Here is a 13,423-nt window from a genome sequence, read left to right on the forward strand (position 1 = left end):
CTAGTACATAGGAAGAAGCCAAAAAATGAGCTAAATTAAGCCGCCAAAACTCCCTTCTGGTTAAGCAAGTTTATAAAACTCATTTTTTAAAAATGGAACTTTAAGGAGGATAAATTAATTGAGATGGGGTGGGGGGGGAGAGATGTGACTATGCCTGTATCTCTCTGGGACATACCCATGAATAGAGAAAGTGGTATAAAAAGACTCTCTTTGCAAAACAATATAATGAAACAATTGCTACTCTTCCTTAGTTTGAAAAGATTAAGAGTGAGTGTTTCCTATACTTAATTTAAGCACAAAGATAGATAAAGAAATATCCAGAATTGTACTGGCGAGACTACAGGACACTTGTCAAAGTACCTGAACTTGAGCTCTCAACATCTCTGAATTAAAAATACTTTGAGTTAACATGCTGTCACCCAGGACATAACTTAGTGCCTAGTGCTTTTCTCAGGGCACCTTTCACATCCTTATTCCTTAAGCTGTAGATCAGTGGGTTTAACATGGGGATGACAACTGTGTAGAAAACAGAAGCCACTTTGTCCGTGTCCAAGGAATAACTGGAGTTGGGTCTGAAATACATGAACAAGAGCGTACCAAAAAATATCCCCACAGCGGTTAAGTGGGAGGCACAGGTAGAGAAGGCTTTGTGTCTGCCCTCTGCTGAGTTCATTCTAAGGATGGTGGTTATGATGTAGCTGTAGGAGAGGAGGACAGTGATGATGCTGGATCCCACAACACAGCTACAGGAAATGGTCAACACTGTTTCAGTGATGGTTGTATCTGAGGAAGAGAGGGCTAGTAAGGGTGGGATGTCACAGAAGAAGTGATTGATGACATTGGAATTACACAATGATAATGGAAAAGTGCAAGAGGTGAAGATGGTCATATCCATCAAACCTGCAATGTAGGCAGTGGCCACAAGCCGGAGGCACACCCTCCTGGACATGGCAGTTGTATAAAGAAGTGGATTACAGATGGCTACATAACGGTCATATGCCATGACAGACAGCATGACACATTCCACAGCTGCAAAGAACCCAAAAAGAAACATCTGAAGAAAGCACAAATTGTATGGAATCCTTTTTTGGTCAGATAAGAAATCAGCTAGCATTTTGGGAGCGACAGTGGAGGAGTAGCAGACATCACAGAAAGACAGGTTGCTCAGGAAATAATACATGGGCGTGTGGAGGCTGGGGTCCATGTTGATCAGCAGGATCATCCCTAGATTGGCGATCACGGTGATGCCATAAACCAGCAGGAAGAGCACAAAGAGCCCCCGCTGCACATCCTGTCTGCCAGAAAGTCCTAGGAGTATGAAGTCAGCAAACACAGTGCAGTTCTCAGCAGCCATCACTCAGGTCTGGAAACCCCTGGCTGTGGAGGACCGAAATGGATGTGGAGAGTTAACATCATCTATCTTAATGGTTAAGTGGCGGATTCTTTCTGTTATTTAGTAATTAGAAAAAGAAGTAAACAATGCTAGGACTTCACGAGGACATCTGATTCTTTGGAAGTATATGCAATCTAACATAAATCAGTAAATGGTAATGATAATATCTCTTAAATTTCTGTAGCACTTCAAAGCGAGTTTGTGGCACGCTTTTATGTTTAATCATGCTATTTCCATACTAACCTAACTAGTATTATGATAATTTTTGTTAATCCTGTGTTATAGATTAAGAAATTGATGTTTTCATAGTGGAGACAATAGTTTGTAAATTAATTGGTTCAGTTATCCACAATTTCTGACAAGATTGTGGCTGTTTTTCAGCATTATTATATCCTTTAATAGAGAAACATAGTTAAGCAAGAGGTACAAATATGAATATATTGCTTCATTTTCCCCTCATCATTTACTTGTGGGGAGGGAAAAGATATGGTGGACTTCTGGATATAGCATTGTCCCATGTCTCAATGACCAGGGATGGAGATGGTCTGTGATTCAGAACCCAGTGGAACAGGGAAGGTGGTGGTTGCTGGAGAAGATGCTGGAAGGGTCTCCATGAGTGATCCTTAGAGTGGTATGTGCCAGGGCTAAACTTGCTCCCTCGACAGCTTCTGTTCAGCAGAGATTATAATGAATGTTTGGGACTTGACCATAGACATGCTGGTAGCAAGGGAGACAGAGACATAAGAAAGGCCTGATGTATTTCTATGTGAGTTACTTTCCTCTAATCAACTCAAGTCCACATGATCTATTCACCAACAGAACAGATGTGTCAGACACATGATAACAGTCCTTATATGTCCATAGTCTGATAACCTCAGAGAGAAATCATGTCTGAACTGTGCCACCATTTCTCTGAAAATTGAAATATTTCTTATTGTTTTCTTTCATCCTTAATTTTCTTGAATATCTATGAAATATGCCTTTCTTTGCTTTAAAGGAATTGGTCATGGGGAGGCTAATTGAATTCTACATCCTACGGTTATATTTTGTCCAATCAATTATGTTATATATAATGTCACACATGACTACTCTTGTTCTGTGAAAATATAATGAAAGTGGAGTTGAAGGTAGAAGAACAGAACAGGAAAATCTGAATAATGATCTAGTGATCACATTCAGTTCTCCAAACCCTTGGTGTAAACTCCTTTCGATATCTGCCCCTGGTTGAAAGGACATGGGACAATGTTATATCCAGAAGTCCACCATATCTCTGCCTACCCCAGAAGTAAATGATAAGGGGAAAATAAAGCAATATATTCATTATTTATACTCTCACTTAACTATGTTTCTCTATTAAAGGACATAATAATACTGAAAAACAGCAGCAGTCTTGTCAGAAATTGTGGATAACTGAACCAACTTGTCAGAAGTTGTGGATAACTGCACACATCTTTTAAAAAAATGCTTTCCTTAAAAAAAAGAAAATATTTTTTAAAATATAAGAAGTACAGCTAAGAGATTAAAACTAAAAAACTCCTGCCACCTCCTTAATCCATACTTGCATTTCATTGTATTCCCTGCCATTTGTGAATAAGCCTTTAAAATAGACTGATAGCCCTAACCGGTTTGGCTCAGTGGATAGAGCGTTGGCCTGCAGACTGAATGGTCCCAGGTTCGATTCTGGTCAAGGGCATGTACCTTGGTTGCAGGCACATTCCCGGTAGGGGGTGTGCAGGAGTCAGCTGATCGATGTTTCTAACTCTCTATCTCTCTCCCTTCCTCTCTGTAAAAAATAAATAAAATATATTAAAAAAAATAATAAAATAAAATAAAATAGACTGATAAATCCATCAAAATAAAAGTAATCAAAGTAAAAGTCTGTGTAATATTTCACATCCTCTTTAGGTTTTATGCCATGATTTCAGTCAATAAAGGTAAAAAACGAAAGAAATATAAAATATAGATTAGAAAAACAACAAGAAATGGCAGCACCTGTCTCAGAACACCAGCTTCTCTGTCCCATCTGGTCTGTGTGCAGGAGGGCTCAGCACTGCCTCCTCGATGACCTGGGTTATATCACCATCTCGGTGTCTCGTCACTGGGTGTTGAACACGTCGTCTCTCAGGAATGAGTGCCGGATATAATTATAGGTTTTATCATCTGTTATTTCCTACAGGCTGGGTGACTGAGAAAGAAATGCAGCCCTTTAAAAAAAGTATGTTAGGTGGTTTAAAAAGCCACCTAAATAATTTCCACCAGGTAAACGCAAGGAAGTGCTGTATGTGTGGGACCCAAGAGCTTAGCTGCCAGTCTCTGCTTCTCTGGAGCATATTTGGAGGAGGCGGGGTCACCCTTGGTCCCCTTCTGACTCCCTTCATACTTTCTTAGCCCTCAGGTGCTCCCTCTCCAGGGATGGCAATTTCCTCAGGCTACTCTTCCTTTAGGCAGGATCTGCTTTACCTTTATAAACATGGAAGCCCTCTGGACATGTAGTCTAACTCCCAGTCCCCATTAAATTTGGAGCCTGGGTAGTAGCAATATATTCCTGAAAATTGGATAATTTCAATTCCTTCCCAATGGGTTTGTGTTCTAATAGAAAGACTTTCTTTAACTGTGGGTGAGAGGGAAGACTTAAGGTAGAATTTAAGGCCTCAGAGACAAACAAGTGAGAAAAATATCCTGTACCTACATGGTTTTCCTGATATCACTGGTGCCCTGAAATGTAATACTGCATAGATGACTGTCTACTTATAATCTTCTTCTTCCAAATAACGGTTGCCTGCCCCTGAGACATGGACCATTATCACATAAGTTCAGTGTATGACAATGCTACCCAGGACAACCAGGTTTTATAAGGCTTTCTGTTGCAGGAAGTGGGAAAAGTAGGGACTGTGGGTTTGATAACACATCTCATATATGAGTAAGATAGTACCTTCTGGTAATAAAAATTAATCACTTAATGAAATATTCTGTGGGAGTTGCATGCTTTATTAATTTTACAAGAATATTCTGAAAATGTGTGTATATGAAACTATTAGAGATTTAAAAACTAATAATGAAATCCTGCAGTTGTCTACGATATTATAGTAAACTAGAGGCCCAGTGCATGAATTCATGCCTGGGTGGGGTCCGGCCAGCCCTCCCCACTGGGGGCCCATTGGGCCAGGCCGGTGCAGGGGAGGGGCTGCAGGCGGTTGGCCAGCCAGTTCCGCCCTCAATCAGGGGTGTTGAGGGCCAATTGGGGGCCAAGCTGGCCGGAAGGTGGGGGGCGATCAGGGCCCAGATCAGGCTGGTTGACTGCCGCAGTGCACGTCATAGTCACCAGTCATTCTGGTCATTCTGGTCGTTCTGCTGTTTTGGTCGCTGGGCTTTTATATATATAGCGAGTCTTTGTTTTTAGAAAACCTTTTAAAGTTTGGTATATATTTTTGGTATACATATATATATTTTTTTAAGTAAATTTTTGAAAATTAAAATGTTCCCACATCCAAGCCCTCAGCAAAACCCAGAAAACCACAAGCCTTTCAGAGACGGTCTGTGGGCCCTAGCACAAATCAATGCCAATATGACGCAGTTTTGTGTGTTTTTATAAAGTATACAGAATTAAAATCATTCTGTTTTCAACCTGTCATAGCTGTATTCTTTTATTCAATGTTATGTTTATGAGATTTTTTTAGGCTGTTGCATGGGATGCTCTTATTCTTTCTCTTTGCTGTGTCATATTCCAATGAACAATCATACTATATATTTTTTGTCAAACCCTAAATAATGCTACATTGATCATTTTTGTACAAGCTTTGGGTGTACATACTTTCTCATTTCTAGTGGGCACAAAACTAAAAATGGAATTTTAGGGACAGTCATAACAGATAACTGCCATCTAGTTTTCCAAAGCTGGACATCAATTCTGACTTCTGTCAGTGAGTGACAGCTGTAGTTATTTGACATTCAAACAGGTACTTGCTATTAGTATTGTGAACCTTTTTCACTTTAGCTCCTCTTTAGGTGAGTCATGGTACACCATGTATATATAGAAAATGCTTAAGTGATAAGTATACAACTAGTTAAAAAAATTCCCAGTAACCAGGACTCAGACCAAAAAACAGAATATTGTTAGAATCAGTAAAGCTTTCTACTTTCTCCATTCTTTTTAGTTCTCTTTAGTTCACATATTAGACTTAGATCTGAAAATAGGAACTCAGATGCAGATAAACTCTGATTTCAGGTACATTTCAGTTGTCTTATGGGAAAGTAATGTGCTAGCTAGATGCTGTCTTGATACTTTGCTTGGACTTTAGTCTGATTCAACTGCACTCCTGCCATGTTTATGCTCAAGTTAGTACCTAGTTCATAGGTAACATTTCAAAAGTCATGGGTTAATATGGAGATATTATAACTACAACAAGCATCTCCTATTGTTTTTTTCTCTATTCTATACTTCCCCCTATTGTGACACAGCATCCCAGAAATAATATCCTCCTAGAGAACAGAGGGGACTCATTGTCCTACTTGGGCTTCCCTAGCAATCTGAAATGTTCTCACTCAAAGGCATTTCACAAGGGCACCTTAGCTCTGTAAGTAAATGTGCAATTCAAAATAATTAGAAACAAAATATTATCTTGCTAATAAAGATATTTGTAATTTGCAAAGCATGAAAGAAGTAAAATGTTGAAGCTGATCCACCCTGGCTGCTTGAGGCAGTCCCTGCAGGGATGTTTCAAGGAACCTTGAAATGGAGATGAGAAACATCCTAGCCTTTGGAATGGAATGGATGGGGTTAAGATCAAATAGGACAAATGCAGAAGACAATAGGGGGAGGAACCTGGCTAGGAGAAGAAAGGTTGTTTTCCCAGGTGAGGACCAAATAGTATAATATAGATGTTAGATGACAATAAAAGAAAGAACCTGGCTATGATGATCACCTGAACACTGCCTCCATGTCTTTCCTTCTTTGCCGACTCCGTCTACACCTTGGGGAACCCCTGGACCCACTGGGGCTGGACCCCAGCAGTAAAAAGTACAAATTGCTGATTTATAAAGTACAGCATAGGGAATATAGTCAATAATCTGTCCTATATAAAAAAAGGCCAACATGCAAATAGACCGAATGGCAGAACAACTGAACAACCAAACAACCAGTTGCTATGATGTGCCCTGACCACCAGGGGGTGTATGTGGAACATGGCAGGCATTGGTGCTGTGGGATGGTGGAGCAGGTGAGCGGGGGCGCCAGAACAAGGTGGGGCGTTGGTTGCTGTCATTGGTCGGGCCTCTGGTGGTTACTGAAAATTCTTTGCTTCCACGTGCCACGGTCCCACCTGACGTTTGAATCTGCAAATGCCACTCACCAGAACCGCCACTCACACCCACTTCCAGTGTTGGCCCCACTTGCACCCATAGCCAGCGCTGGTCCCAATAGCTCGGCACTATCAGTGGGTGTGAGCGGTGGCTGCCAGCCCTGAATGTTCCTAAGGGCTTCTCCACCTCCCCCTGCTCCTGAGGGGTAATTGTGGCAGCAACCGCTGCTTGCACCTGCTGATGGCACTGGCCCCACTCATACACAACTGCTGGCACTGGTTCCAATCACTCCACGCAGTCAGCAGGTGCCAGCGGGGCTGATGCCATCAGCGTGTGGGAGTGGCGGAAGCGGGAGCAGGGCTGCTGGCAGCCAGGGGACTGGGGGCCACAGCAGGAGGGGCCAGGCGGGGGCATGGAGGATGGACCAAGTCCTGCCCCTGTGCCTATAATAGCCTTGCGGCCCACAGTTCCTTTCAAGGTGCACAAATTTGTGCACTGGGCTCCTAATCTATATATATCCTATCTAATAAAGAGAGACTATGCTAATTGACCCTCATGCCATCGCAAAATATGGTGGCACCCACAGCCAATAAGGAGGGAATATGCTAATTGGTCACCATGCCCTCAAAGATGGTGGCACTCACAGCCACAAGATGGTGGTTCCCAGTCCCCTTAGCTTCAACCAGGGCTGCAGGTGTGCAGCAAGGCTGGGCCCACCCCGAGGTGGGCCCAGCCACTCCTGTGTGCCTGCCTCCAGAGTCCCCCAGTTCCCTCAGCCACCCAGAGCCGGCCTGAGGCACAGGCAAGCCTCAGATGGAGGCTGCCCAGCCACCCAGGGTTACCTAAGGCTCAGGTAAGTGGGGCCAGCTGAGGCTTGTGCTGCTGGCAGTGGCAGCAGCAGAGGTGTGATGGAGCATCACCTTCCCTTAATTGCCAGGTCGCCTCCTGCCCCTGAGGGCTCCCGGACTGTGAGAGGGGGCAGGTCATGCTGAGGGACCCCCCTCCAGTGCATGAATTTGCATGCACCGGGCCTCTAGTATATATAAAATACAGTGGGGCCTTGACTTACGAGTGTCCCAACTAACAAGTTTTTCGAGGTACGAGCCATCTCTCGGCTGATTTTTTGCTTTGAGTTGTGAGCTAAAATTCGAGTTATGAGCCAGCTTCATACACCCCACCACTAGCTGGCGCAGCAAACGTCACAGTGAACGCCACAACATCGGCCCAGCATCACGTGTCTCACTCGTTCACTGTTGATTTGACATATGAGTAATTTGAGTTACGAGCTCCGTCATGGAACAAATTAAACTCTTAAGTCAAGGCCCCACTGTAGAGAAATATGCTAATTAACCAGAATGTCATAACGGGTTGACCGGAAGGAGCAGGTTGCGCACGCAGCATCAGGGGTGGGATGGCACAGGCCTCCACATGCCTCCACTGGGGGGAGGGCCTGATCAGCAGTGGTCATGGCTTCTTCAAGGGCCGGAGAGGGAGGCAGAGCTGGATTGGCAGTGGTCGCGGCTACTGCAGAACCCAGGGAGCAAGGCAGGGTTGGACCAGTGACTCGAGGGTGGGCGGCGCCGTGCAATTTTGAATCATGCACTGGGATCCTAGTATCCTATCTAATAAAAGAGAAATATGCAAATTGACCATCACTCTAACACACAAGATGGCCACCCCCATATGGTCAAAGATGGCCACCACAAGATGGCCGGCAGGGAAGGGCAGTTGGAAGGGACCGGGCCTACAAGGGAGGGAAGTTGGGGGGGACCAGCCCTGCAAGGGAGGACAGTGGGGTGACCAGGCCTGCAGGGGAGGACAGTTGGGGGGAACCAGGCCTGCAGGGGAGGGCAGTTGGGGGCGACCAGGCTTTTAGGGGAGGGCTCTTAGGAGCATTTGGGCTGGCAGAGGAGCAGTTAGGCATCGATCAGGCTGGCAGGGGAGTGGTTAAGGGAAATCAGGCAGGCAGGCAGGCAGGTGAGCAGTTGGGAGCCAGCAGTCCTGGATTGTGAGAGGGATGTCCAACTCCTGGTGGGATCGGGCCTAAACAGGCAGTCGGACATTCCTCGAGGGGCCCAGATTAGAGAGAGTGCAGGCTGGGCTGAGGGACAGTGCCCCCCCCCCCCCCAGTGCATGAATTTCCTGCACTGGACCTTTAGTCTAATCTAATAATAGACAAACATGGTAATTGACCATTCCTCTGCTATGCTTCCCATTGGCTAATCAGCACGATAGGCTGATGGCTGCCAGTACAGCGGTGGTGGTGGGAGCCTCTCCTGCCTCCTCAGCAGTGCTAAGGATGTCCAACTGCAGCTTAGGTCTGCTCCCCGCTGGCAAGTGGACATCCCCCGAGGGCTGCTGGGCTGCCAGAGGGATGTCTGATTGCCAGCTTAGGTGCAATCCCCCAGAGAGCAGGCCTAAGCCAGCAGGTGGTCATCCCCCGAGGGGTCTCAGACTGCAAGAGGGCACAGGCCGGGCTGAGGGACACCCCCGCCCTGAGTGCACAAATTTTTGTGCACCGGGCCTCTAGTCCTATCTAATAATAGACAAACATGGTAATTAACCGTACCTCCAACACGCTTCCCATTGGCTAATCAGGGCGATATGCAAATTAACTGCCAACCAAGATGGGGGCCGACAGCCAGGCAGCTGAAGCGAACAGGAGGCTTGCTTGCTCCAGTGATGGAGGAAGCCAAGGTTCCCCGCCTGCTGCTGCCAGCCTCTGAGCTGCAACTCTAAGAAACAATGTTACAATTATAGAACCTAAACAAACCCCAGAAAACTGCTTTCAGCCAGCTTCAGCCTCAGAGCGGCAGTGATGGCAACAGAGTTTCAATTATAGAACCCAAACAAACCAGATACCTGCTTTCAGCAGCCGAGGTCTCAGAGCTGGAGCCGAGCCTCATGGCTAAAGCCGGCTCTCAGCTCCAGTGACAGCCATAGAAGGTAAATAAATCCCAGAATAAAAAGAAAAAAGAAAAATGGAGAGGTTGGGAGCTTCAGTCACCCGCCAGCCTGAAAACGGCCCTCAGCCTCTCACCCAGACTGGCCAGATACCCCAGTGGGGACCCCCACCCTGAAGGGGGTGTGACCAGCTGAAAACAGCTATCATCCCCTCATCCAGGCTGGCCTGGAACCCTAGTGGGGACCCCCACCCTGAAGGGGGTGTGACCAGCTGCAAACAGCCATCATCCCCTCATCCAGGCTGGCCAGGCACCCAAGCAGGACCCGGACCCTCAACCTGATCCGGGACACCCTTCAGGGCAAACCAGCCGGCCCCCACCGGTGCACCAGGCCTCTATCCTATATAGTAAAAGGGTAATATGCCTCCGGGCACCGGGATCAGTTGAGCTGCGAGGCCTCCCAGCACCGGGATCAGTGGAGCCGTGAGGCCTCCTGGCCCCTGGAGCAGTGTGACAGAGGGCAGTGTCCAAACCCCCTGATTGCCCTGCGGCTCTGTGTGTGACAGGGGGCTGGGCCACAACCTCCCTATCAGCACTGCTCTGTTCGTGACAGGGGAAGGCGCCCCAACCCCCTGATTGGCCCTGCTCTGTGCCTGATAGGGGGGAATTCCCTAACCCCCTGATTGGCCCTGCTGTGTGTGTGACAGGGTGCGGTGCCCTAACCCCTTCATGGGCCCTGCTCTGTGTGTGATGGGATGGAGCCACAACCTCCTCATCGGCCCTGCCCTTAGTGTGACCAGGGGGAGTGCCCAAACCCCCTGATCCGCCCTGCTCTGTGTGTGACAGGGGGGAGTACCCCAACTTCCTATTGACCCTACTCTGTGCATGATGGGGGATCTCCCCAACCCCATATCAGCCCTGCTCTGTGCATGACGGGCGGAGCTCCCCAACCCCCAGTCGGCTCTGCTCTGTGTGTGACAGGGTATGGAGCCCCAACCCCCCTGATGGGCCCTGCTCTGTGCATGAAAGGGGGCAGCGCTGCAACCCCTTGATCAGCTGGCTCTGTATGTGACAGGGGTGGTGCCACAACCCCCTGATCTTCCCTGCTCTGTGCATGACAGGGGGCGGCACCTCAACCCCCCAATCGGCCCTACCCTGAGCGTGACTGGGGGTGGCATCGCAACCTCCTGATCCGCCCTGCTCTGTGCTTGACAGGGGGCGGCGCCCCAACTCCCCAATCAGCCCTGCTCTGAGCCCGACCAGGGGCTGTGGGGCAGGCACCTAGGGATTGGGCCTGCCCTCTGCCACCCGGAAGCGGGCCTAAGCCAGCAGGTCGTTATCTCCCAAGGGGTCCCAGACTGTGAGAGGGCACAAGTGGGGCTGAGGGACACCCCCCCCCAACCAGTGCACAAATTTTAGTGCACCGGGCCTCTAGTATATATATAAATTGGAGTTATTGTAGCAATGGCTCATGTGGTTATTGAGGCTGAGAAGTCTCCTGAGCTGGTGTCTGCAAGCTGCAGAACCAGGAAAGCTGGTGGTGTAATTCATTCCGGGTCGCACAGCCTGAGAATCGGGAGATGACAGGGTGGCCCTGTCTGAGGCTGAAAGCCTGAGAACAGGAGAGCTGATGTCTGTGGGCAGCAGATGGATATCCCAACTTAAGCAGAGAGTGAAAATTTGCCCCCTTTCCACCTTTTTGTTCTATTCAGGCCTCCAATGAATTGGATGCCCACCTTGTAGTGGTGAGGGTGGTTTTCTTTACTCAGTCTATAAATCAAAATGAAAATGTCTTAGAAAAATCTCCACAGACCCACCCATAAATAATCTTGACATTCCTTAGTCCAGTCAAATTAACACCAAAATTACCATCATGACAAGTAAAAGCAGATCTCTTCATAAATCAACTTGATAAAAAATATCATAAAAATCCTACTATTTGTAACTGAGGTCCCTGACCCAGCAGCACCAGTGTCATCTATGAGTTTTGTACATGTATAGAATATTAGGCCCCATCCTAGACTTATTGAATCAGAATCCATTTTAACAAGATCCTCAGTTTATGTGCTCATTAAAGTTTGAGAATTACTGATATAAACCATACAGTCTTAGTTCATAGATGGAGGTGGGGGAAAGCAGTTTATCCAAAACGCTTGTGTGACTTCTGAGTACCTTCCCTACATGCCTCTAGCCTCAGTTCTTGGGCTCAGGACCGCCAACCCTGGTTCTTGCATGACCTTTTAGGGGAAGTATTAGAGTCTCTCTATGCATGTTTTTGATTTTTCAAGATGCTACACCTGCTCAGAAACTTCTGACTTTTTTCTTGCTTTCTTGGAGTTGGAGCTTTCTTAAAGTGAAAAAGTATTGTTCCTGACTAAGTATCTAGTTGTGCTGTGTGAACAGGGAAACTGATTGGCCCTGATCGCCAGCCAGGCCTATGGACCCCACCAGTGCATGAATTTCGTGCACTGGGCCTCTAGTATTATAATAACTGTATATGGTGCCAGGAGGGCACTAGGCTTATTAGGGGACTTTGTAAATTATATAAATATCTAACCAGTATACTATTCAACTGACACTAATATAAAATAATACTGAGTGTCAAAAGGAACATAGCTGCACAAATTCATTATGTTTAAAAAACTAGTGACACATATGCATTTCTGCCACATTATTACCACCGAATGTAGTGAGTATTTAGGTATGTTTGTTATTTGTCTAATTTAGTGACAAAATCATTTTTGAAATTCTCCAGTGAATTTTACTGTATGAAACTTTATTTAGCAAAAAAATAACATTTCTCCAAGAACATAGCTCTTATTTGCCCTTCTCTATAAAAAGAAATGTATTCATTCACATCCATTCAAGATATTAATATTTTTAATATTTTTCTCTTTTGCCAGTTATTTCTTCTCTGTCAAACATTTTTTAAAAATATATATTAGGCAGGAAGGACAATGACAAATGAAAGGCTGTCTCAATTTCTGTCTCAGCTCTTTTCACCTATAATAGCTTTAGGATTTCCCAATTTCTGCTTGGAAATTTTCTTGGAATTTTTTGTTGTTATTATACTATTCTTTTATTCTTAAATTTATATAGTTTCTAAGAGTTTGTATTCTCTGAGATTCTTTGTGACTCATTAATTACTTGCTTTGCTTCTAGCCAGGGTCAATTTTCTTTCTTAGATTCATTATCAGGGTTTCATCATCTGACTGTTTTCTTCCAGAGAGAAAGTAATACTACTCTTGCCCACCTACATGGAATGAGTCAGGCCCATATAAATGTGAACAAAATTGATATTTTTTAAAATGGGACAAAAGCTTTAAAAACATTGCAAGCTCCACCACATTTTTGTTTTTAAAGTTTTTTAAAAAACATATTTTTTTTTTTGCTAATAATTCTTTATTGTTGAAAGTATTACATATGTTCCTCCCTTCCCCCCATTGAATGCCTCCAGACCACCCCCATCAAGCTCACCACATTATTTTTAATTTTGAATGTCTCAATTCTTGGTTCTGTGTCTCAGGTTCTGGTACCACAAGATCTGTTGCCTGCCTATATGAAGGATTCATTAAATAAGCATGGAAGTTTGACAATAATATAAATAGAGAAATAGTACACACAACTAACCATTAGGATTTTCCTTATTCACTATGAATATAAATTTATTGTTTGCTTTGTATGATTACATAAATATCACAGGTTTATTGTAATACACTGCAAAATTGCAGTAAAACAAAAGAAAAATGATGGAATGATTTACTCTGAGATTTCCATAGTTAACATTGATGATTATATTTTTATTGATCATTTTTAATGTGTGTGTATA

The 13,423-nt window shown here is 45.2% G+C and overlaps 2 protein-coding genes across 2 annotated transcripts in view; one reads left to right on the forward strand and one right to left on the reverse strand.

Moving 5' to 3' along the window:
* LOC308524758 (olfactory receptor 4A5-like) overlaps positions 1–13,423 on the forward strand; it is a gene marked incomplete at both ends in the record, with an annotated part of 363,276 nt that overhangs the window by 259,011 nt on the left and 90,842 nt on the right. The gene's annotated exons all lie outside the window — the stretch shown is intronic.
* Positions 416–1,354, reverse strand: LOC308525209 (olfactory receptor 5AR1-like; the record flags this gene model as incomplete). The annotated part of the gene is made up of 1 exon (XM_081099996.1): positions 416–1,354. The coding sequence occupies one exon, from the start codon at positions 1,352–1,354 to the stop codon at positions 416–418; it is 939 nt and encodes a 312-aa protein (XP_080956122.1).

This window comes from Myotis nattereri, assembly GCF_964212035.1.
Source record: "Myotis nattereri genome assembly, chromosome: 9".
Taxonomy (NCBI): Eukaryota; Metazoa; Chordata; class Mammalia; order Chiroptera; family Vespertilionidae; genus Myotis; species Myotis nattereri.